Raw genomic sequence first — 26017 nt, 5'->3', positions numbered from 1 at the left:
TTGACCTTAAATCCAGTGCGAGGGCTTAATTGAGATACTGCCCACATTAGTGAAATGAACAACTCACACTAGTACACATGTACACAGAAAGTACTTACGGCGTTTCTGGGAAACCGCCTGCAAACAAGCTGTGACAATATCGCAGTTCTTCTGGACTTTATGTACAAGCCTGTCTTTCTGCTTCAGAAGACGAAGCAACTTTGCTGATTGAGCAGAAATTCTGTAATTCAGTTCTCGTTTTATAGTTGTTAATTCATCGACATCTGTCAATAAGCAGAGAAAATAACTTCGGTACAGGTTATTGTAGTTGACATGCAAAGGGACTTGCCCCATGGACACTTACATATACAAACTTTCTATAAATTACAAGTTCTATTGACTGTGATAATTTACAGTTACAAACATTTTCAGGATCTGAGCCAAAGTCTTTAATTTTATTTTAAACTAAAGTACTTCAACTTATTGCACAGTGTACGAATCTTAATAATTATACTGTTTTAAACTGGAAACATCGTGTGGATGTAGCCAGAATATACCTATAGTAGTGCAACCAGGGGGTAAATTTTAAATACAGTCCTTCCAGAAGCTGCCTGTCGAAAGCGTGCATGGGGAATAAGCAAATGGTAACAGACAAAGGAACATGTTCCAGAAGCTGCCTGCAAAGCTAGAAATGCAACTCCAGGATGAACTCTTAAGTAGGAAACCCTTTCCACTAAGATGGAAACTAGGTGGCTTCAGCCACAGCCTCAACTACTTCCTCCGGTCTGTCACAGTGCCACCAGACCTCTTTAGTTCACCAAAATGTCCCGGCTTACTTCTAATATTCCTGTTGTCACCTATGTGGTGAGCTTCACATCCAGGAGAAATGGGAGTTGTTGGGGAGATGTCTTAAGTCCATTAATTTTTTTTGAGTCTGCTCTGTCCTGAGGTACACCTCACCAGTGAAAGCCTAGGTCTTGCCTATCACATGCTGACCTCTGCAGCTCTTCCCTGCAATAACCTGGTACAGCTTGCCACCAGCATCTGAACAGCTGTATGTTCCCTATGGCTAAGTTTTCTATTCCGATCACTTTCAATCCAACTATGCATCCTTGATGCTGGAAGAAAAAAATCAATCAAAAAAAATCCATACTTCAGTGACCTGATCCAATGAGAAAAATATTTATTCATCCAGGAAAAGCTACTATTAGTGAGATGGTAAACGGCTCAGCTCATATTGCAAAACTTTTTCTGCAATTCTGGAGAGCTTAAAGAAAAGGACAAATTAGTTTGAAATGACAATCAATCATGGGATACTGAAGAGCAAGGTATGACTGCAAGGGAGGAGAGCCACTGGTAAAACAGACCTGTATTTTATAGACACTACTCTGTTTCAGCACCTGCTGCTCAGCTGGAATTCCCAATCACTTGTACCAGACGAGGTGATTTAAAACCACATCTGTGGATTCTGAGACAAAAAAAAATAAGTTGTGTTCCTCATGACTTGCACAGTCACCATAAAAGCAGCTTGCTGAATTTTATTCTTGCCCGCTTATGCCAGTTAGCTGTCCCTGTAAACATAGAATCATAGAATGATTAGGGTTGGAAGGGACCTTAAAGATCATCTAGTTCCAACCCCCCTGCCATTGGCAGGGAAACCCTCCACTACACCAGGTTGCCCAAAGCCTCATCCAACCTGGCCTTGAACACTGCCAGGGATGGGGCATCTACAACTTCTCTGGGCAACCTGTTCCACTGCCTCACCACTCTCAGAGTGAAAAATTTCTTTCTTATATCTAACCTAAATCTGCCCTCTTTCAGTTTAAATCCATTGCCCCTTGTCCTATCACTACACACCCTTGTAAAAAGTCCCTCTCCAGCTTTCCTGTAGGCCCCCTTTAGGTACTAGAAAGCTGCTATAAGATCACCACGGAGCCTTCTCTTCTCCAGGCTGAACAGCCCCAACTTTCTCAGCCTGTCTTCATAGGACAGGTGCTCCAGCCCTCTGATCATCTTCGTGGCCCTCCTCTGGACTTGTTCCAGTAGCTCTATGTCCTTCTTGTGTTGCGGACTCCAAGCTGAACACAGTATTCCAGGTGGGGTCTCACGAGAGCAGAGTAGAGGGGCAGAATCACTTCCCTCGGCCTGCTGGCCACGCTCCTTTTGATACAGCCCAGGATACGGTTGGCTTTCTGAGCTGCCAGTGCACATTGCCGGCTCATGTTGAGCTTCTAATAATTAACTTTGCAGCAAATTAATGAGTTTAAATTCTACAAAATATATTGCCGAACAAGCAAATTTCTTGTTGAGTCCCAGATTGCCACAGGACACACAGAAGAACTTGTGCTACATCCTGTAACATCAGATGGCATATCACCTCATTAAGAAGTCAAACACGGAAGCAGAAAGCTGTTTGCACAGGTCTGAAAAACACACACATTTATTCATCTCTTGCTTTTTTTCCCTTGTCAAAACCAAGAATGATTTAACATCAGGAGACAAGAGGCCTCTGTAAAGCCCTCCTCATCGGGTTAACTTAGAGTTGAAAGTCTCATTCTTTCACAAACATGCAGTGTTATGGATACTCAGCTTTCATAAGAATTCTTTGATAGTTTCAATTACATTTTGGTTAGTTAACTATTGCATTTACTTTTTTTTTTTTATTGCACTTTTTTTTTTTTTCCTGGAAGATATGCTTACCTGCAAATAAGCTTTACCATTGTCAGGTTTAGTTTAAGTCCACTAGAACTAAAACGACCTGAAAAAAAACCAACTATCTCTTCTGATGGAGAAAAGGAGAAAAGGAGAAAAGGAGAAAAGGAGAAAAGGAGAAAAGGAGAAAAGGAGAAAAGGAGAAAAGGAGAAAAGGAGAAAAGGAGAAAAGGAGAAAAGGAGAAAAGGAGTCATTACTCTAAGTGGAGAAAAGCACTGAACTTACAGAAGCACAAAAGCTTGTGTCATCTGTCACAGAAACTCTAGTCACAGGTGACCCCATTTTTGCCCCTACAGAACCTAAAACGCAGGAGGAAGGGAACAGCACCCGAGGCCTTGGTTTGAAGGAGGTATCAGCTCACTGTGCAGGGGAAGCTTCTGGGAGAGGCGGCCACGCACAAAGGCTGCTGTAACAAACGAAGGAGGACACATACATACATAGGCATGTGCGTGCAGGTGCGCGCAGGCACGGAGGCAGGAGAGAGGCGACCATAACCTCCAAGCAGGACTCCCTTGCAGGCACAGAGGTGGAAATCGAGGCGACAGAGGCAGCTCCCAGCCCAGGCGGAGCAGCGGGGAGGCGCAGCCCCCGCTGGCTGCGGCCCGGGGCGGCGGGCAGGGCAGGGCAGAGGCAGGGACAGAGAAGGGCAGGCAGGGCGGGCTGTACCTTTCAGCCGCAGGTACTTGACCTGGCTCGGCCGCTGCTGCAGCTCCCGGAGGACGCGGGAGCGGGCGCTGCCCGAGGGAGCGGCCGCCTCGGCGGCGCTGTAGAGCTCGGTGAGCAGCCCGCTCACCAGCGACGAGGTGCGGCTGGACCGGCCGCTGCCAGGACCGTCCTCATCTTCCTCTTCTTCCTCGGCGAAGCTGTCGGCGCTGCTGCCTGCCCTGCCGCCCACGCACGGCTCCCCCACCTCCATCTTCCTCAGCCGCCCGGCAGCGCGGCGCCGCCGCCGGCAGCACCGAGTTCCGGGCTCGGCCCGTTCCACAGCGAGACGCGGCGGGGGGGGGGCGGGCAGGGGAAGGGGGCGGGAGGGAGCGAGCTGGCGGGACGCTGCTCCACAGGCAGGAATGTCGCGCCCGGCTCAACTCCCTCCCCACGCACAGCGCGGCGTGGTAGAGGCCGGCAGCGGGCGTTGCACCTGCTGAGGGGCGGGGAGGGCGGCCTCGCCTCGCCTAGCCTCGCTTCCTTCACGGCAGCAGCCCTCGGGGCTGGTCCCCGGCGCGGTGCGGTTGCGACAAAGGCCACCCCCGACCTGCTGCCTGTCCCGCTCCCGTTCCTGCTCCCTCGCCGGTGCACGGGGCAGCCCCGGGCTGCGGTCTGGTTTTGCTGACGCCCTGCGCCTCCGCGGAGGAAGGCCGAGACAAGAGCGTAAGGAAATGTAGGGCATAACTTCAGTGATGTAACCGTGAGGCTGTAATTATGCCGCCGTAAGTCACCGTATAACAATATAAAAAGCAGAGGTGATGATAGGCTTCGTACGGCCACCAGCGCTGGGTGCACCCGGGGTGTGGCTGTGTTACCGAAAATCCGGAATAAGAAACTTATCAACACCAATGGGATGTAGATAAGCAGACACTTCTTTATTGCGGCGCCGGGTGCACGGGGGATATCTCCTCCTAACGTGCGCCCCTTGCACCGAAGTCAAACTTCTTATATAGAGCTGACATATGCAAATCCATTAGGAAATCATACATAAACATATAAATTCCCGAAAATCATTAGCATATTCTCCTCCCATTTCTGATTCTGTGCCATCAAAGTTAGAATCATCTAGAAATGAGTCTGGGGTGCAATATAGGTAGGTGGTCTGTGATTCGGTGGTCGCGATCTCCCCCTGCCGGAATTACCTTTTGCTTAAGTTCACGGTTCCTGGCAGGTACCCATAAACCATTATGAAACCGTTATGGTTGGCTTTCCCCATCTTCATTAATCTAGACCTTGATAGCTACATGCATTCCTCTAGTTCTATATAGGTATCATAAATCAATTTACAAATCAACTTGTGCTTTGTACTACATGTTACTACATGTTCTTACTAGATGATTCTAACCGATCCCTTTGGTCCTGGTACAGGGCTATACAAGAGTTCCATAGCAGCAGTTTCATAGCAGCATGTGTTTACTATACGAGCACACTTTTCATTAGAAGATTTCTTATAATTCTATATTATTAAAATCAACTACTAACTAGTTTGTAATTAAAACTATTGATCAAACGTTAATTACCAAAAATTTTAAGTATCAGTAACAGCTGGGGGAGCTGTGCCACTGCCGTACCGGGTCATGCCCGGAGCCTGTGCCCCGCGCTGCGAAACGCCGCTGCTGCTGCAGCCTCCTGCCCCCGGCTTGCCTCAGCGCACCGCCTGCTTGCAGCGGGACAGCCCGACGCATCCACCGGCCGCGGCCACCGAGCCCGGCCGACCACGGCCACCGAGCCCGCACCAGCTCCCAGGCTGCGGTGTCTGATGTGCCCAGCACTGCATGTGCCCCCACCGTGCTCCTTGGCTGATTCTGCCTTCTGTTTTTCCTCAATATCGGTAAAATGTTTCCTTTTGAGCTGAGGATGAATTGGCTGGGACACACAAGGGCGATGGCACCGCAAGCAGGCCAGACGTACGCGGCCGGACCGATGGGGCCGGCTCGGCAGCCTCGGCCAACGAACGTCAGGAATTTGACGGCAAAACGCAGCGTTTTACAATTAAAAAGAACCCTCTCAGAACAAAACGCTGCGTCGCCCGCCGTCGCGGGTGCCGATGGCAGCAGGCAGCTCGTACGGACAGCAGCAGGGCGGTATACGGGAGAACGGAGGCGACGGACGGCGCGGGTGAGATCCCAGCCCCAGGGACCCCGCGCCGCTACCGCCTCCGTGGCAACGGCTTCCCCGGGGCGCAGGCAGAGGGCGGGGCCACGCCGGGGAGGGCGGGGCCACGCCGGGGAGGGCGGGGCCAGTCGGTGGCCCCCCGGGAGGCGGGGAGCGGGCGGGGCCGAAGGGGCGGGGTCGCTCCCCGCCGCTGTGGCCGCCCGCGCCACGTGACACCGCCTCCCCCCGCCCCGCTCCCGCCGCTCTCCCGGGTCATATGCCGGGGGCGGGGCGGGCCTTCGCGCTGTTCCTCGGGGCTTGGCTCTCCCTGTGTCTTGTCGCATCACGGGATCGAGCAGCACCGACTCCCTCCGTCCCTCTGTCCGGTGGCCCACCCGTCTCCGCTGCTGCGCCATGTCCCCCGCCGCGGTGGCCCGGGGGTTGGCGCTGGCCGCGCTCCTGGTGCTGAGCCTGGCGGGGTCAGCCCGGCAGGCGCGGAGGCCCAACGTGGTGCTCATCCTCACCGACGACCAGGACGTCTGCCTGGGCGGCATGGTAACCCCGCGACTCCCCCAGCCTCTCGCCGGCCTTCGGCCTCCCGCGCACCTCGCCGCCAAGCGCGGCCTGGGGTCCGCCACCGCGGGCCCGTCCGTGAAGGAAGCGGGAGGCGCGGGGTTGTTCGTGCGGGCCGGTGGGAGCGTTGTGAGAGGCCCCGCCGCTGCCCCCGCCCTGGCCGAGGTGGTGCCCGCCGCCCGCCCGCCGAGGTTGCATAGCTGGGTCCGGGCTGGGGAGACCGGGAGAGGGTGGGGAGGGCCCGGCGTAAGGTGAGGGTCGTTCCGGCCGCTGAGGAGCGGTGGCCTGGGCCTGGGGGGGGCCAGCTCGCAGCCCCGGGACAGGGTGTCTGTCCGCGGCCTCAGGCCGAGTTGCACCGTGCTCCTCCTGGGGCAGCTGAAGGGAGTGTCACGGTGAGCTTCTTCAGGTGAGCAAAGCTTCTCTGGGAAGCCACCAAGGCTCAAGCTGGTCGAGGCTGGAGCTTCTTCCGTGCAGCCTCGGCAGCTGCAGGGAGTCCCTGAAAACTCCCGGTACGTGTGTTCTCTTGGGCTGACTTGCGTAACCGCTGCGGTCACATGCAGCCCTAGCGAGAGGGCACCTGGATGGCTTACCTGGGCAATGCCTGAAACTGTGGTGGTGAGCCTTTTTTCAGGTAGTCATACAGCTGCTCCAACTCTGCTGCTTTGCCTACTGTCCTTAAGTTTTTAGCTGATTTCGTTTTGGTGCTTTTCTTCCAGACCCCCCTAAAGAAGACTAATGCTCTCATTGCGCAGATGGGAATAACCTTCCTAAATGCAGTAAGTGTTTACGTTAACTCTTTGAACTTCTGAGGTATGTGCGTCTGTGTAGTTTGTATCTTGGGTAATCTGAAATCTCAAAACTGGTAATAGTTTTAGGGAGTCTGTACATATGTGTGTGGGTTTAAGTTAATCTCTAACTGCTTTTAGGTCTCAAAATGACTACAGCTCAAGGCCATGTTCAGAATCTGAGAGGGAAAGTTTCGCTTCCTAAAAGTACTTGTGCTAACTTCCTAAAGCAGTAAAATTGAATAATCTGCATATTTTTATTACAAACTGAGAAGTGTTAGAAGCAGATACTTAAAATTTTCAGCTTCATGCATGTTGAAAACCCACTTTGTTCTTTTCATATTCTGATTTATTGCCATGGCTAAAATAATAAAGTGAATCAACTGGCAAACAGTATTTTAATGGATACTTCTGCTGTGTAAGGACCACACCTAATCGGGGAGAGATTGAAAGGCATATGCTGCAGAAACCTAAAACCGGTTTCATGTGCAGCCTTTCACTAGTGAAAATACTTGGGATGTAATTCTGTGTATCCGGAAAGGAGTCTATTTTAATGTTGGTAAACTTTTTAATCAACCTATTAACTGATATTTCAAAACTATGCGTTTTTAAGAAAAATTATTTTACAATGTAAATCTTGTGTCTCTTTATCCTCTCTTTTCAGTATGTTCCCAGTGCACTTTGCTGTCCCAGTCGAGCTAGCATTTTAACAGGAAAATACCCACATAATCATCATGTTGTCAATAACACTCTGGAAGGAAACTGTAGCAGCAAGTTATGGCAGAAGATTCAAGAACCATACACGTTCCCAGCGCTGCTCAAAACTATGTGTGGTTATCAAACATTCTTTGCTGGAAAATATTTGAATGAGGTATTTTGTGCTTATTTTTTTACTGTGACAGGGTTCATTTGCATTTGTCTACCTTTCTAAAACATTCAGGGATTTTTTTTTTTTATATTTGTAGCTGATGGTGAGTCCCCAAAATGTTTTAAATTATATTACTTGGATGAACCGTTCTCTTTGCTGAGATGGGATAAATACGACGCAAAGTTAAAATCTTTAGCTTAACTTAGTTAAAATCAGGTTCTTTAGGGGCCCGAAGGTTTTAACTAAGCTGTGGTTTGTAGTAGGTTATGGTAAGCTGTACAATTCAGTGCTGAAAGCTCTAAGATCAGGTGTTCCTCTTGCCTGATGGAATTGTGTTTGGAGCTAGATGAGTTACAGGGTTCTTAATAGCATTATTTTCCTTGCATCTCTTGGTGGAAAATGTTGGTAGTATAATAGAATAATGGAACATGAATTTTCATAGCCAGACACAAATTTGTTTCTGCTGATGTTCCTGAGGCAGCTAGGGGAAGGGAAACCTTATCTGGCTTCCTCTGAGCATCTCTTGACTCAGCATAGTCTCCTGTCCCTGCAGTGAGGCAAGCCATGTAGATGGGAGAGGACAGCCCTAAGAAGACCCGTTGTGTTGCTCTGAAGCACCCTCTGTTTTGAGTTTGGCATGGATTCAGCAGCTACTTTCCTTTTTGCTGCCTTGAAGGCTAGTTGTTGTAAATTGTTTGGCACTGAGGTGACAAGAGGCTAGCGTTGCTTAAAGTTTGCACCCCCTTTTTGGAGGAGGATGATGGAAGCTGTCGGTCTACGCAAAATTTTCTTGTTATCACAAAGCCTCAGAGTGTCTTGTCACTTGTGTGTTTAGATCACCTCTCATTACCTGATGGTGTACTGTGTGTTCTCCAGGATCTCTGCGTATTTTCTTGTGCAGAGTAGAACAGTGAATAGAATTTAAATTTTATTGGCAAATGCCAAGCTTTCAGATATTGTCTTTCTAGTTATTTAACCCTGGTTTTTAACAGGCCATACATGTGGTTTTATATGCATATATATTAATTTTTTTTTCCATTCTGAAATTGAATTTGGCTTAATGCATTTTCTGAGTAGTGCTGAATAAAGCACGTGAATATGGAACATAATTTCTAGCTTTTATTCATCATAATTGAAACTGAGTCATGGTCTGTCTTTTTTTCAGTACGGAGCAGAGGATGCAGGAGGAGTAGGTCATGTCCCTCCTGGATGGAGTTTTTGGTATGCTTTGGTATGTGACCATTTAAAATACCTAATTTTGGTTGCTTTGTAATCCAACTCGTGTTGTGACTTTGCTGGTCATGAAAGAGCAGGCAAAGAGCATCTGAACAACTGAATGCCACTTTTCTTCCCTTTTTTCCTCTATTGCATATCAGATCCTTGGCTTTCACAAAGTCTGCTCCTCCTATGGTGGCTGGGGCAAAACCTCAACTTGCAAAGCGAAAGCAATGCGAGATAGCACTAAAATAAGTTTTGTTGTTGGAAACCAGTTTTTAGAATTCTTACAGTGTCCTTATGACAGATGTTTATAACCTATTTGACAAATGCTTGGTGGCAGCTCATTTTGATTATTTCAAGTAATCAATGTACATGTTACTTTGTGTAAATATGTTTGTGACTTTTCTTTTTCACAGGAGAAAAATTCGAAGTACTACAACTATACTCTTTCGGTAAATGGCAAGGCACGAAGGCACGGTGAGAACTACAGTGTAGATTATCTGACAGATGTACTGGTAAGAAATTTTGCGACACCTGTGTTAGAGAAGCAGCTTATGACCAGATAAAGCCTCATGCTGGGGACTTGGGGAAAGGTGGGAATGAATGATAATTTGTTAGGCTGCGCTAGTTCATAAATACATGATTGTGCTGTCATGGTGGTGGGTGGGCATTAATCAGCACAGCAAGGTTCTGGATATATTTAGAAATTACAAGTTTGTGTGTGTGAGCTGTGGAAAGGAAAGGGATTCCAGCTGCCTGTTTGCTAGTCAATAGCCTCACTGAGAGGTTAATGCTGACTGCTGTGGTGCATGAGGAACATGATGCATGTTGGCTATGACTGAAATTTCTTCATAGAAAGATGCGTTTCATTACAATGCACAACTTCTGTAACAGATTAAGTGGACCAAGATTTCAGTGGGAAGTTAAGCGTGTAAAAATAGCTTTACACCATGGTTTGTTTGTAAGTTATTATGATGTGTCAGTATCTTGTAATCTCTTAAATAGTCAAATTGATCACTTGTAAATATCAAAGGCTAATCGATCTTCATAGTGTGTGAGGGCAATATATGGACTGCCAAAACGTGTAGCCAACCAGGGGAGTCCTAAGCTTCTTTACCCTCTGAAGGTAAAGAGAGGTAACAAAGATAGCAAATACTTAAAGGAAAGTTTAAAGAGTTACTTTAGCTCTCCTGAGGCCCTGTTTAGCAAGCAGTATTAGTTTGGAGGCTTTGAGGGGGTGGGGGGAATGTTCCCCCTGCCTGCCAAGCTGGAGTCTTAGTTTGAGGTGCTGGAACAGTGTATGAGTTGGTAGTGCTGGGAGCTCACGTGCAGCACTCGGGGAAAATTCTTGTCTGAGAAATCTCCTCATGCAGTCAGTTTGTAGTCTTCCATTGAGACCCTAATGAGTTTCATTCCAATGGGTTCTTGAATGTAGACAGCTGCTTACTAGGAACAGAACTGATTGATGTTTCTTAGGGTACTGAACAGCTGTCTGATTAAATTTAGATTTACACTGTCTAAAGCTAGATTGGAATTGATAAGCCAGAAGTGAGACTATCCTGTTACTGACATTGTACTGGTCTCTTTTGATCCTTCAGCAGCTCATAAACATTTTGACCAACGAGTCATGGCTGCATAAACCTCTTACTTGTCATGTGTTACCCATGGATACAGCAGTGTATTATGTTTTTCAGTGTGTTGCATTCTACCTTCTGCCTGTAGTTACAAAATATGTATTCAGCATTTCAGAGCCAGTGTTTAATTCACTCACTGGACCGTGCACAGGAGTAAATTGCTTATGCAAAATTCCCATGTTGCTGAATGTGATGCACAAGCTTTCTTGTCCTGACTAAAGGCATCTGGGTACTTAAGTCTGGTATTAAGAATCTGAACACTTGGATCTGTCTGCTGCAGTCTTGACATGTTGCAGTTTAAGCTCTTAACTAAGTTAACTACTTCTGTGAGTTTACCTACATCACACTGGTTTCTAAACCAGGATTTTGAACTTCACTCAGTTCTTGTCCTCCCTTAACTCTGTTGTTACATAACTGAAGACCAGCCCTGCTTGCTTAGAAGTACAAATTAGGAGGAAGGAAGAGGAAGAAATTTCTAGTATATTGTTTCTTCTAGAGAAAGAAAAGGATATCCAAAATGGAGTATACTAATCGGACAGGAGAGGAAAATGTTGCAAGATTTTACTAGTGAAGAACTCATCTGCGAGTAATACCTTTGAAGCTTTAATTTCAAAGGCTGACTAAAGAAAGGACAAAATGGAACTCACAGTCTCTTCTAACTTGCTACTTGAAATTGTGTATGGGCTGAAATGAAAATGAAAGTGTAGTGAAGTGGCGTGATTGAGTGGAGTCTGGCACTCTATTTTACTAGAGCTTCTGGCTTCACCAGCAAAAATGTGGCATCTCTTAGAAACTAGGAGCTTGCTACAGAATGAGCCTACACTATAAACAGTGGGACTGAAAAACTTTTTCAGAGCTACTGCTATTTTGGAAGACAACTGGAACTGCTAAACTGGGATCTGTCAGGCAGGAGATGGCATCTGAGAGTCTCAGAAAAACTCAGACTGTTGAAGAAAGCTCCAGTTATACTTGATGAAAGCACAGTTTAGGTGGATCTTGTTGACACTTGGAATAGGCACAAACTTTTGATGAGCTTTCCAGGTCTAAATAATGCAAAGGTCTGAAGTAGAAAGCTGTTCAGAGATATGGGACAATTTATTTGTTCAACATGAACACTTGAGATTTTTTTATCATGAGCTGCTGTTCTGGACACTTGTAGAAGCGCAAGCAATAAGCTTCTGAAATAGTTTAAGTGTTCCCAGTACTAACAAGCTCTAAATAATGTCTGGTTTGGATTTTTCACGTACTTTGTTTTCTTTTGGGGGTTTGACTTTTCTTCTCCAACAAAACTGTTCACAGGCCAACATGTCACTGGACTTCTTGGAGTATAAATCTAATTTCGAACCTTTCTTTATGATGATCTCAACCCCAGCACCACACTCCCCTTGGACAGCTGCTCCACAGTACACGAAGAGCTTTCAGAATGTCAGTGCACCAAGAAACAGCAATTTTAATATTCATGGAAAGGTAAGCCAACTAGCAAGAATCCGCAGAGGTTATTCTACTACTTTGTGAGCGCAGTAGGCAATGACCCTGTCTTGCGTGTTAAGTTTAAACAATGAGAAGAATTCCATGACTACTGGCTGTGTAGTTACGTTAGTCAGCCTTTGAGGGTAAGATATGTTTATTGTGACTTTGAGATTTTTGCATACCAGTATCTTGTAAATAAAAAAATGTAATGGCAAAAATGATAAGGCAGTACAATAGAATTATGGTTGATAAATGGAAAAAAGTTTTTTTTTTTTCTCCAATTTCCAGACTGTTCTGAAGCTCTTAAAATGTTCTTCCATTGCTCTTGGTGTGTTCAGGAGAACACGTAGGTAGTGTGCTACACAGACTCAGGTGAAGAGTGAGGAGAACCCTCTCTTCCTGTGCATGTCTGCTTGTGTGGATGGGTGGTCCATTACTTGAGCTCGTGGCAAAGCTGGCCCTAGGTGATAAGCATATCAGGCTAACCAGAGGACTCCATGAAATCATGAAGCACAGGGCCCAGGGTCACTAAGGACTTTGAGAACTTGCCTTTCATTCGTTGAAATAACCTGTAACCAGAATTTCTGAGCTTAATGTTACAAACTCGCAGATGTCCTTGTGACAGGGCAGTACCTTCCACTGCTGGTAAACTTGGCCAAATCTGGTCTAGCTCAGACTAATCCGCTGCTACTTACCCTGCCAATAAGTGAAAGTGAAAGTCACAAACAGTTAATCTGGTGAGATATTTAGTTTACAGAGGTTTTGGGTTTTTGATTCAATTAGTTTAAAATATAGAACTCGCTACCTACCGTTCAGTGTTCAACTGATTCACTTCAAGGTTTGCTCCTAATCTTAGTCTTAAGAGATACCATTGCCTGAATGCCTATCTAGAACCCAGTGATACCTCTTCTAAGGTCACTGCGACTCATGTAGTACAGGATGAAACTTGTTTTTAGCTGAGGGTTGTGGCTTGCAAAATGACCATGTGCTTATCAGCGTGATATGAAAGCATGAATGAAAGGGGAGAAAAGCACTGCGGGCAGTAACGAATACTTTAGCCCAACCTGTTAAATTTTGAACTGGGGAGTGGGAATCAGACTTTTTTTTCCCCATAAAATGATGCCTAACTTTGTCTTGGACTCCATTCCTGTAATAACTGAATGCTTTTAAAATAGTGCGCCAGAAACATCTTGACCAGTGAAGTCAGCAGCTAGCCAAAAATGCAGTGTGGGAGTTCCCTTATGTGGAGCAAAAGTTCTGCATATGCCTATACAACACAATGCAAAATGACAGACGGACTTAATGTTTGGTGGTTAATATCTGTGGATACAGCAGTTTTACTAGTTTTCACAATAGGAGCAGACGAGCATTACCCTTCTTCCTCAACACAATAGCTACGATCATTAACAGTGTGCAGTTCTGTAATTGGCAGTGTTGTGGTCTGAAAGCCCAACTCTCCTTTGAACTTCACTGTTTTCTAGGGTAAGCACAAGTCCTGCAATAACAATAAACATGTGCATAGGCTCAGACCCTCAAGTCATTGATGTTGTAATGCTTGCTAGACAGTCTTGCACTGTGCAGTCTTGATTCCTAAGTTAATATTGCCATGCTTCCTTATACAGTGTGCAGGCAAGGGGTGCTGAAAGGAGCCATCTAGTCAGAATCTCCGCTTGAAAAACAAGAGTTAAGTTGTTGTCAGACTCTGGCCAGTGATGCACACTTTAACTTCTGCTTAGGATCCTCAGCTATGAACTATATCAAGCGATAGGTAGCTGTCCAATATCCCAAGTAGGACTATTGATAGCCCAGATGAGTAGTTTATCTAAGCTGTTCTGAGAGAGAAGCTGATTGAGACGTGTCGGGTATTTCTCTTGCACGCAGTGTTTCTCCTCCAAAATCGGAGCACAGCTGTATTCGGATTCTGCTGGCAAGATACGATGTGCTTTCTCAAGGTCTCCTAAACTTTCTTTGAGAATGGGACGTAGGGTGGCAGCAGGGTTGGTGAACAGCTTTGTATGTAACTGGTGAAAGAGACTTGACAGGGACTGACAGGAAAGCAGATTGGAGGTCTCTGAATCAGTGTGAAGTTTATTGAATTCCACAAAGATGTTTAGGTGCTGTGTGAAGTTCCTGAAACTTTAGAGAAAGGTAAGAACAACAAAATACTTCAGAGAAGAGGAAGATTCTACTGTACTAGGTGACTTATCTGCCAGAGTTACCCAGCATGGTTGTGCCTTATGGAGGGCCTCTCCTGAGTCTGCCTCCTGTGAAAGGTGGCTGGTGCACAGGTGACACTGCCACCAGCTCCTTTGTTCTTTGAAGAACTTCTGCTGAGCTGGGGATGGGACTTGTGATGTCTTTCCTTATTTTTACCTCTCTCAACCAACACAAGTCCTAGGTGTTCTGTCTTCATTATGCTGTGAGTTTTCTTGCTGAGATAAACTTAGTGTCTCTCCAGAGAATTGTTTTACAACTGCCATGAGAGACATCTGAATACAACTGAATTAAAATAAACTAGATGTGGTATTAAGACTCCATGCCAAAAACCTTTCCTTCAGTCTGCATGAACAGAAAACAGGGGAACTGAATAGTTGCAGGAGATATGAGTCACTTGTGAGTCCCTAAAGCCTGAGCCTATTCAGAGTCATTCGCTTGTGACGGGAGGGAAATTGCGTAATGAGAGGCTTTATGGAGAGGAGTGACCAACTAAATACAGGCTCAAGCTGAAAGTGATGAGTGGGTCATCTCTGACCTCCTACATGAAAAAACATAAAGCTGCATTGATGTGACTTTCTCCTTTACTCTGCTCCCCACTAATACTAACCTTCAGGTTGTTCACCCTGTATTTGTGCAGTAGCTGACCCAGTTCAGACTGGTGCTTCAAGGTGTGAGAGTATCACTTCTCACATGAGTCGGATCATCTCCGTTACTTCAGGGGGATGGTTGAGGGGAAAGGGAAAGGGAGGGGCTGTTTCTGAGAGTTGGGGATGCAGCTAGAACAATCAATAACACTTCAGCAAAAGAATTGCTTTTGTTCTGGAGTCGAAAAATCCAAATGAAATGGTAATGTTTCTGCTCCCCTTGGTAGTCTCTAGCCCTGATGAGTCTGCCGAGAATCTGATAGTGGCACCACTATAGGTCTTTGTCCTCATATGTCCATAAATTGCTTTTTATGCAGGAGTTTCTCCTCTCCTCTCTGCCTATGTGAGGATGCTCACAAATCCTAGTCCCAAAAGAACCTCACTTGTGACAACCACATCCAATTTTACAATGCTGCTCAATCCTTCAGATCTCTTTTTTCCATCAGACCTGTCTCAGGCTATGAGACTTATCTCTGGGAGAGCCTTCCCTAGCTCCTTTTGCAAATTTCTTCCCTGCACTGCTTTGAAGAGATCCACAGCTATTTCCTTCTCGCCAAGGGCTGAACATAATGGGGCTGTAATACATTCTACTCTTGCAACTTCTCTTTTACATGAACTGAGTGGAAAAACTGGAGTCAGGTCAGCTTGATAGCATTGCCTGGCTATTTCACAGGAATTATGTGGATGTTTCACCCTAAACAACGTTTCTGTTATAATCGGTATAAGAAAGGTTTAAAATCTAGTACTTCTCTCCTACGCTAATATTTTTGTCTCTTTTCTTTAGAACAAGCACTGGTTAATTCGACAAGCAAAGACTCCGATGACTAACTCTTCAATACAGTTTCTCGATGACGCTTATAGAAAGCGGTAAGAATTTTTTTGTTGCTTAAGATTTCTAGTCAAACTTCCATTGTGGGTTTTTTTTTCTTAAAAAAAAAAAAGGAAAGTTATTTTTTTTAAAAGGGTTGTAATAAGTCTGAAAATAGATGTCAAATTACCTGTAGTAATTCTCTGGCATCTTGTCTCAGCAAACCTGACTTCCTGTTTACTTTTTGCAAAGAAACTTGTTGTCATTGGGTTCAGAAGTACTTTGCTCCCAAATGCTGCCATCATTTATCACAAAAAAAGACCAATCACGCTCCGTGTCTCTACTGCTTCTCTTTCAGTGCAAAACAAGTTTTCATAAAAAATGGCCTTACCTTCTACATCACTTGAATTCCAGATTCTTGTATGATGTGCATCAAATGTGATTGATTTATCTGCCAGCTAATCTGATTGATTAACTTTGGCTCTCAGTCTGTGGTCTTTTTACATGGGAATACTTGACTGGCCAAGGCAGATGCTTGATTCCTTTTTATAAAAAGGAGATGTGGGGAGTAATGTGAAGATACAGCTCTTCTCTCTTTTTAATGTAAAGGAAGGGTATTTGTTTACAGTGTCGGTGTTTTTTCTTGAAAAGCTCTGACACAAACATTAGCTTAACTTGTGTTGAACTCCATTTTGAGCAGTTGTCAGGCATTAGCTTGTCACTTTGGAGATGGAAAACCAAGGTTTTTTTCAGGCTCTTGCTTTCTAAAACATGAGGGTAAAATTATGCAACAAAATTTTAAATTAAGCCTGAGCACAACGGGATTCAAGAATTTAATAACTCTAGTTAATTCGACATAATACTAGTCTGTGGAGGCTTGTTATTGACTTAATCAGGAGCAGTCACTTGCCTCAACGGCAAAGGAAAGAACAACTTGTAGCTGTTCAAGGCTTTAGATACACTGGAATAATGGACCCTGATATTACATGAGTAATAAAAAATAGCTGATGTAGCTTTCAAGCAGAAAGGATCCTATATAGACAACTAAATTCATGGCAGTCTTGTATTTTGATATTAAAAACTAGATACAAAGAACTAACAACAAGTGACCTTGCAGGAGATAACTCTGACTCTACCACTGTGTTGCTTCACTGTTGATCTTGACTGTCTCCAGATAAGAAGTAATCAGCATTTTGACGTCTTTCTCAGACACTACAGAATAAAATCAACAAGAACCAAAGACAAACAGTCTATTTCTATCTTAAATTGCAGCCTCAAACAATACAGTGTAGTAATCTGTGAAGCTTGTTTTCAGAATTTGCAAGCAAAATAATCCACTTACAGTGCGTACACTGTTGACTTGAAGCAGAGTGCAAATGCCCTGCCTGCAGTCAGAATGATTCTAAATTTTTCGTGCTCTAATATGAAATATTTTGTTTCTGTATAGGTGGCAAACTCTGCTGTCAGTAGATGACCTGGTAGAGAAACTAGTGAAGAAACTGGACTTGAACGGAGAATTAGACAACACGTACATCTTTTACACATCAGACAATGGCTACCACACTGGTAAAATTTTTGACTGCTTCCTGAACATTTGTAGAAGATCAAGGAATCGCTTAACATTTCACCCTCATGACCACTCCAGAAAATGGGAACAGCAGCTGTGAAAAACTGTAGATGTGCGAAGTACTGACTTGAGTTGCAAAACAATCTGGAGTTGCAGTGTGGGGTGTTTGGGGATTTTACTCTTTGGTTGGTTTTCGTTTGGTTGCGGTTTTTAGCATTAATCTCTACCGCTGTGTCCTGGTATACATAAAAATAGGATGGAAATGGAGGAAGGGTCTCTGTGCTCTCTAGGAAGATTTGCCTTGAAAGAGTTAACCGGTAAAAATCTCTGAAAGACCTCTCCGTATCATGTTGTACAACTAAAAATGCGGTATCTAAGCTGTTAAACTTTGTAAGATATGTTTTATACTTTGAAGTTGTTTATTCCTATCCTCCACTTTGTTAATGCTGTTCAGGTTAAGCACCTCTTCTGACTTCTTAAAAAATTGGCTGATTTAACACAAGACTCTAAAAACGTCAAAGAAGGAACCCATTTAACTTTCTCTATTTTCTATTCTGTAGGCCAGTTTTCTTTGCCAATAGATAAACGGCAGCTGTATGAGTTTGATATCAAAGTTCCATTGCTAGTTCGGGGACCAGGGATAAAGCCAAATCAGACAAACAAGGTAAGAAAGAAGTGAAATCAGAGTACGGATTTACTTTTAATACTGTTTCACAGTTAGCAGCTTCAGGTGATAATTCATCCTCCTGCATATATATGTATTTATTTCAGTGAAATGAAACATATGGAGTGGTAGGAAGTGCAAAGACCTCATTCTAAAAAAACTGCATGCTTGAATCAGTAAATTTAAGTAATTGCAGGCTACAAAAGTAAATGAGGTATGAAGCTCACTTTCCAAAGACCTTACCGTTGCTTGAGAATGTTACATGGTCCATTAGCCTATAAAGATGAAATAAAGTAGTGTTTAGGTGTACCTAAAATTACAAGTACTTAAAAGACAGAAGTCTCATTACATCTGTTAGGTTCTGATCTTCTGAAGTAAGTTTTTCTCACCCTGCAGATGCTCGTTGCAAATATTGATTTGGGTCCCACTATTCTGGATATCGCGGGGTATGACTTGAATAAGACCCAGATGGATGGGATGTCACTGTTGCCGCTGTTGGTAAGTAGACAGACAGGGGTAGTAACTGGTAATTCTTGCAGGGGTTATTCTTCAAAGTGAATACTGCTTCTTTCGATAGACTAAGTCAACTCATAACCCAGATTCTTCCCTTGATGGCATTTTCACATGGAATGTTCATAGATGAATGAAAAAAGTAGGTATCCTGTTTAACTGCAGATGTATTGTTGATAAGCCCTACAACTTTGTGGTCATTTTGTAATAGAGTTGTGTCATCCTCTGGCTAATCCTGCCATTTGTAATAATTCCTTTTTTGAAGGCTGTATGTTGTTTTCACCTTGCATCCTTCCTCCCCTTTTCCTTAGGATTTGTCAGTATAGACATAGGAGAAAAGCAGATTGCTCTTAAATCTCTGGTTTGCCTCAGTTTTCAGTAGAACTAGTGTTTCCTTCTGAACTCTGGAAAAATGTGTGTGGTTTTATAATGTAAACCTGACCTTTCCAATAAGTGAGCAGAAGCCTATTTAAATAAAGCTGCTTGCAGTTGATCCTTTTAGTTTTAATTAAATTTAGTCTATAAATTGAAGGCAGCTTACTTGGAAACGTAGGAGATCATCCAGATTTATAACAGTGCTTTGCTTTTAAAACCTTGTATCGAAACCTTAAGCTCTTCTTTAGACAGAAGCAGGTAAAAGGCATCTAGTTTAAACTCTGATGGAATCAAAACTCTGAAACTCATTATTTTGCTGTATGTGCTTGTGATGGTGCTGTATATTAACTTTATACTTCCCTCTCCCTCTGTCTTTTAAAATGTAGCTACAAATAGAGCAGCTTAAAACTTAGTTGCTTCTTAAAGCTGTTTATCTTTTCTTATGCCAAGGGTATCTTTTTTCCATCTGTTGCAGTGGTCTGATATAAACCAAAGAGAAACAGCCTCGCTACAGGGATCTTGTCTGTAATACAGTAATATCTGGCCATGTGGCTCCTGTTTGGTATTGCTGCATGATTATAAATTTGAAGATAGTACTTCAGACCCGCACAAGAAGGTGTACTAGTATTTTTGGAGTTGGATCCTTGTCTTCCATTACACAAGACACGCTAACCTACGGCTAAATATTATTTTAAGACAGGCTTAAACTAGGGACCAGAACTCAGACTGCTTTGTAAGCAGTTGGCAGTGTTAGTGTTGCACCAGGCATGGAGAATTTCTTCTGTTTCACTGTGCAGTGGATACTAAGTCATGTAAACCTCTTTTCCTAGAGAGGGGACAAAAACGTGACATGGAGATCAGACTTCTTGGTGGAGTACCAAGGAGAAGGATATAATGGCAGTGATCCTACCTGTCCTGGCCTAGGACCTGGAGTCACAGTAAGCAAGACAAGATCTGTTAATATTAGAAAATAGCTGCTGAATTAAACCTGTTTGCTGTGTGGACTAACCTGGTTCTGTAAGTAAGCTCCCAGTGTCTTGGTAAGTAGGAGCTAGCTCTGTAGGTCCTGTGTGGCATTTAAGAATCAGAGCGAGACATCCAGCCACGCAGAACTGATGTGTCCATATATATGACCATACAGAACAGAGTCACCCTTTCAGTGGGAATCTGTAAGGCCTCAGGGCTGGAGAAATACTCAAGAAAGTGTGGGCTTGGCAAAGTGGGTGGCAGCAACATCATGTTCTTTCTAAACTTCCAGTGACCTTGTTGCACAATTGTTGGCTGTGACTATTATTTAAGTCACCAGCTACTTCCTGAATCAAAGGAGGTTTGCTTTACTTAAAGCATCCCATTGGTGTTGTCTTTAGTAGTGGGTGTTGTGCTGTTCTCTTCGGTGTATGTACATTAGCTTCCCAGACAAAATGCACTTAATCATGGTGAGTTTAATAACAACACTTTCTCAAATTTAGAAGAGCTGAGTTTTTGCTTAACATCTCCAGGGGAGATATGCATGTTAGCTAAGATCCTGGTGTTCATCAGTTAACTGCAGTTGGCTTGAGCCAGTATAGACTCGAGGAAAAGGATTACTCGTTTATGTCCTTTTCCTGCTGTAAAATTTTTGTTCTCTGCTCACTTCCCAGCACTGCTTCCCAGACTGTGTCTGTGAAGATTCCTATAACAACACATATGCTTGTGTAAGGACACTTTCAACTTCCTGGGATCTGCAGTACTGTGAATTTGATGACCGGGAGGTAAGTCTCTGTCTGACTAGCGGATGTCAACTGTCCACAGCTGTGCGAGCGACCGTCTGCACTCTTATCTGCTCTCAAGGTTTCCATAAAGTACTCTGAAAAGCAGACTAGCATTGCTTGCAGGATAAACAGTGAGAATGTTTGACCAAAGCTCTGGTGGGGTTCTGGGAAGAAAAAAAAAAAGCAAGGGAGCAGGAGTGTGGAAGGGACAATAGCCTAAACTATGATTATCGCCACCTTTTATCACCTAACAGCCTCTTGGGGAGCTGTTCTGGGGCTGGGTTCAGTTCTCTGTCCTACCCTAATTCCACGTAGCAGAGTCTTCTGTATGACAAATATTTTCTGTTGCGCTGTACCTCTGCTCTTCTTGTGTTCAGCTGCAACTCTTTTCCTTGGGAAGAACTGAAATCTCAGGCTAATTGTTTCTCTCCTCTTGTGTGCCTGGCAAAACAAGTATTTAAGTTACAACTGTGAGAAAGGTCTCTAACCTTATCGTACGTTGTTTGGGTATAAGGGACATGATGTTCCCTCTTCAGAAACTTGTTCATATCTCACTAGTGGAGCACCCGCTGTACGCACAAAACTTGGTGCGTTACAGGGCAGATCTTTATTTGTGCCCATTAGCACCCAGCTGCTCCGGAGAGCATGTTGGGTTTGAGGCAACTGGGTCACAAACCTAATGAACTGTGTTGTCAGCAGACATGCAATAAATGCATAAACAGCAGGTATCCCCAGTTTTTATGGCACCACACAACATTGTCTGGTAGTCTACAATGAACAAATTAAAGCGGAAGAGTAGATCTCACGAGATAGTTTTTTGCAGTAAGACAGCAAGAAAGAATCATAGAATCATAGAATGGTTAGGGTTGGAAGGGACCTCAAAGATCATCTAGTTCCAACCCCCCTGCCATGGGCAGGGACACCCTCCACTACACCAGGTTGCCCAAAGCCTCATCCAACCTGGCCTCGAACACTTCCAGGGATGGGGCATCTACAACTTCTCTGGGCAACCTGTTCCAGTACCTCACCACCCTCAATGTAAAGAATTTCTTTCTTATATCTAACATAAATCTGCCCTCTTTTAGTTTAAAGCCATTGCCCCTTGTCCTGTCACTACACGCTCTTGTAAAAAGTCCCTCACCAGCTTTCTGGTGTAGGAGACTGAGACTGTATAGTTGACCGAGATGCTGATGAGCAGGCCCTGCCCTTCATCATAAATTGTCAGAAAGCAGAAAAATGAAGTTAAATGAGTGTTGCAGCTTTCTTTGTAAAAGTGGACTCCAAAGTTGATGGGGTAACACACTTCATGTTGGGTGTTTTTTTCAATAAGAATGTATGGCTGCGGCATTTTTGGGTCACTCGGCTTACCTGGGTCAGCTAAATTAAGACTAACAGTATTGGGAAGATGCAGTGATGTGGCTTTTAAAACCTTGCGGTGAACCTTAGATAAAGCTTGCAACCCAAGTCTGTCTGGATGCATCTTTATCTAAGCTAGACACAACCCAGCCAGTTTTAATTAACGTTATCTGCAATCAGGCCTCCTACTCTGGCACAGACAAAACCTCAGCTGAATTCTTGAGATGTGTTTGACTAGTGTTTGTCCCACAGCATGGTTTAGAGATTTAATGTACCAAAAAACAAACCTGCCCTAAAATCCTCCAGACAGACCTTCTCAAAGCACACAAAAAACCTTGTCAAAGCACACCCACACACAAAAAAGCTCTCTTGTATTAGGGTTGTCACATATTTGTAGTCAGCATATTTTGTATGTGTAGTCAAGACACCTGTCTGAGTTTGACAGCTGGAAGTACCTGATGACCATATAATGGTGATGCAATGGTCATGAAGTTGTGTCTTTTGAGATCCATTAATGAAAAGGCAGCCAGCTTAGCTATAGCCTCTTGCTGTGGTCTCACAGTCATAAGACAGATTTCATCTATGTTTTTGAAAAAATCTGTAGTGTAGCAGCTGAGTACTTCAGGTGGAAGTAAAAACTTTTGTGATAGTACAGTACTGTTGGAAAACTTTAGCTTTACCTACACACTGTCCTGTCTTTGACCAGTTAGCTGTATGGCTAAACACAGCTTATGTGTGGGGATGCTGCAGTATCGTTGAAAATAACATTTGAGACTATATGCTGCCATAAAGTGTTCTTCCCAAATAATATGATTAAATGTTAATTAGCATTTAGGACTTAATACAGTGCAAGAACTTTCTTCTACAGGTGTTTGTGGAAGTGTATAACTTGACTGCAGATCCACACCAGATCAACAACATTGCTAAAACAATTGATCAAGAAATTCTAGAAAAGATGAACTATCGATTAATGATGCTGCAGTCCTGTTCAGGAGCAACTTGCCGTACACCAGGTGTCTTCGATCCCGGGTAAACACTGATTCAATTCATTTTTATAATACTTTTAAATGTAACTACATAGTTTTAAAATTAAGCTTTTATAGATGGTATTTGTGATGGAATATAATATTACTGACATGCATGCTGTTGTTTAATAGAGATACTTTCTTGATGCCTCTATTTTTTAATGTTTAATCTCTATTTTAATTTAATCTAATCTACCAAATATAACTTGATGGTGTTAATACTACTGCTTTAATCTTGTCAGCCGCTGTTGACTTAGAATAGCTGAAGCTTACAGCTGTGCTGAGACAAGTGACCTTAGGTTTGCCTGCAAACAAGGAAAAGCTCTGCAGTTTTCTGTAGGCAGGCATTTCCCAAACACTTGCTCTGATTTGTTCCTGGAGATGCTGTTAGCAAAGAATGTTTCCTGTGGGACTTAAACTGCATGTGTTAGTCAGCTGTTGTAAGTAAATGGCACCTCTTACCTCAAAATTCAGTCAGTAATTATTTGGACCGAAGCTTTTTTTAAGCACTATTTAAAAATACTTACAGTTGTGCTATATAAGTTTGTAATTTGAGGCAGCAAAGCTTTCTGTTGGAATGCATCTCCTGAAAGTTTAAAGTTATACATGCTGATATGCTGTTGGTATGTTGTAGCTATTATTTATTTCTTTGGAGACTGTGAACTCCTGAGTTGCATGTCATTATAATTAATCTGTTGTAACACGTAGGGAGATTGTCCCTGCTGCATACTGTTAAGAAAGCAACTATTCGTGTAGCCTTGTACCAGAGCTATTCTAGAAATGAGCTATTCCTAGAAGCGTTGGTCACTGTGGGCAAACTGTAGCTCACACAGACTCTGTTCCTGTCTATAGGTACAGGTTTGACCCACGGCTCATGTTCAGCAATCACGGCGTTTGGGCTCGGAGGTTTTCTGCACAGTCCTTGTAAGGTGCGTCAGAGCCTCTTGCAATCAGCTCCCACTGACCAGTTTCTCCAGCAACTGCAGCAGGTCTGTCTCTGTAACTCTCGTTGATTGCAGCTGGAAGACTTTTCATGGGCTATTCAAACCCTGTTTGGAAGAAAAACCCTTGTCTTTAGCTGGTTGCCTTGTGCAATATGTATATTTTACAGCCAAACTGTAATTCTAAATCGTTAGACACAGCTAATCTGTCTTGCTCAGATAGTTGATGACCACCTTTGTCTTTCAAGTACCTTTTCATATCACAGGCACAGAGGTAAACCTCTGCCTATGAATCTGAATAGTTTATTTTGTTCTAAAAATCAATAAATGCATATTTGAGTCAGGTTCGATAGGCAGGTGCTATTGCACAGTAATGCTCACCCATATTCAGTGTCATAGACTTTCTTAAGAGCTACATTTAATTATAGGTTTCCGGTATCACACTGAAAACTGTTGATGACAATAGCGAACTAGCCCAAAATAGCGTAGGAAGGCATTAGTCAAAACTGTAGGATCTGACTAGCAAGTGTCCTGTGCAGAATTAAAATCCATATGCTAAATACTCTCTTTCAATGAGACCACTGCGAATGAGACCAATGAATTTTGTAGGTCAGCTTTGGTAGCTTGCAAACAAGAATGTAACTTCAACCTTGTTCTAGTCTGAAATGCTGGAATGGGTTAACTGTGTACTACTGAAAAAAACTCTTAGGGTTTAATATAGGCTTCCTAGTGAGTTAAACAGAAGAGTGTCAAGACTAACAAGTATTCAAATAAGTGTGCCTGTGTTTTGAGCTAACTCTTAAGTCTGTTTTAATATATGAACAGAAGTAATACTAAAAAAAAAATCACAAAAATGACCCGAAGGGGCACCCTCAGTAGAGTTGATCTGTCTCTAACCTCCAAATGTCTTGAATTGTCTAACATCTTACCTTGATTACATTCTTGAAAGTAAATTATTTTGAAAGCAAACTAGCTAAACATAAATAAATCATTGCTCACTAGACCTTAGGCTGAGGGCTATTTTAGGCAGTTAAAGTGCTTCATAGAGTGTTGCTTTTTGGTTGAGACGTAACTACTCAGAACCTGCAGTACGTGGCCTTCACACCAAAGCATTGCACGTCAGATGTCTGACTGCAGTACGTTATCACATGGTTTCCCTTTGGAAGGGCGATGTTGTCTTTTTAACCTCCTGATTAGGCTTATCTGAAATGCAGCCATCACTTGCACCCAAACTTGAGTATCTTTCTAAATCTTGAAAAACACCCAGACTTACGTTAGCATGTAACTTCTGCGTAGATTCGTTGACAAAACACCATCGAGAAACTGAGTTGTGTATCTTTTGCAAGACAAGTTCATGTTGCTTGTGGGCAAATCAACTGTGTAATCAAGCAAGATAATATTTCCCTTGTCAAACAAACTGTGGCAAAACTACTTAGTTTTCAGTTAGTTATTTCAGATCTTTTACCCAAATAGAGAACACGATGATTTTAACTTCAGTCACGTAAAACCTTGTGCTACTTCTTAAGTAATCATTAAGTAGGCAACAAGGTACAACTCTTCCAAAACTGTGAAGGTACATACCCCAGTGCACACCTCCACAAACTGGATACAAGCAATGCTACAGTAAGAGAAGTCGAACTTTCTTGGCTTTTAGTTCTGAAGCACAGTTGCCCATGTAGCTTAGAGTTGCAAACTTCTGTGGTGGTCTACCAGTTTGATTTTATAGAGCTTTTGTCTCAAATCTAACTCATTGTTTCAAATCTCTACAGTGACCAAATATTTGGAGAAGAAAATAGCTTGAAAGGTAACTTCTCAGCTAGAGCATCTGTATAAATAAAGAGGTTTTTGGATATTCAGACTACTTACACATTTTCAAATACTCAGGACTTTTTTTTTCCTCCACTACAACTGTAGCTTTATCCTGTTTTTTTTGTTTCTTAGGCCTTAATATTGCCCATCAATATCCTTCAGACTCTATTCTGTCTTGAAAACAAAACCAAAGTTGCTTTCATGCTCTCAAGTGTTTTCTTGCGCACTGAGCTGAACTTAAAGTTCATTTATGTGGTGTTTTTCTTGGGTAATTCGAGCAACTTAGACTTGTTGTTTAAACTTTATTTGGT

General features: G+C 43.5%; 2 protein-coding genes across 2 annotated transcripts in view; one reads left to right on the top strand and one right to left on the bottom strand.

The window, feature by feature from the left end:
* The window catches only part of TBC1D30 (TBC1 domain family member 30), a 57882-nt gene extending 54274 nt beyond the window's left edge, over positions 1-3608 (bottom strand). The window contains exons 1-2 of the mRNA XM_086610136.1: positions 3359-3608; positions 99-263 (exon numbers count right to left, since the gene is read on the bottom strand). Of these exons, the coding sequence (XP_086466262.1) occupies positions 99-263; positions 3359-3608 (415 nt within the window). The remainder of the gene's footprint in view (positions 1-98; positions 264-3358) is intronic.
* Positions 3609-5905: 2297 nt separating this feature from the next.
* On the top strand, positions 5906-26017 carry GNS (glucosamine (N-acetyl)-6-sulfatase). The gene is made up of 14 exons (XM_086610832.1): positions 5906-6046; positions 6781-6840; positions 7514-7720; positions 8883-8948; positions 9352-9450; positions 11869-12036; positions 15685-15767; positions 17156-17274; positions 17836-17939; positions 18336-18437; positions 19655-19762; positions 20465-20575; positions 22800-22960; positions 23809-26017. The coding sequence occupies exons 1-14, from the start codon at positions 5906-5908 to the stop codon at positions 23882-23884; spliced, it is 1605 nt and encodes a 534-aa protein (XP_086466958.1). The 3' UTR covers positions 23885-26017.

The sequence above is a fragment of the Tauraco erythrolophus genome, chromosome 4, assembly GCF_009769465.1.
Source record: "Tauraco erythrolophus isolate bTauEry1 chromosome 4, bTauEry1.pri, whole genome shotgun sequence".
NCBI lineage: Eukaryota > Metazoa > Chordata > Aves > Musophagiformes > Musophagidae > Tauraco > Tauraco erythrolophus.
The sequence above is the reverse complement of the archived record's forward strand: the minus strand, read 5'-3'. Positions and strand labels throughout refer to the sequence as shown.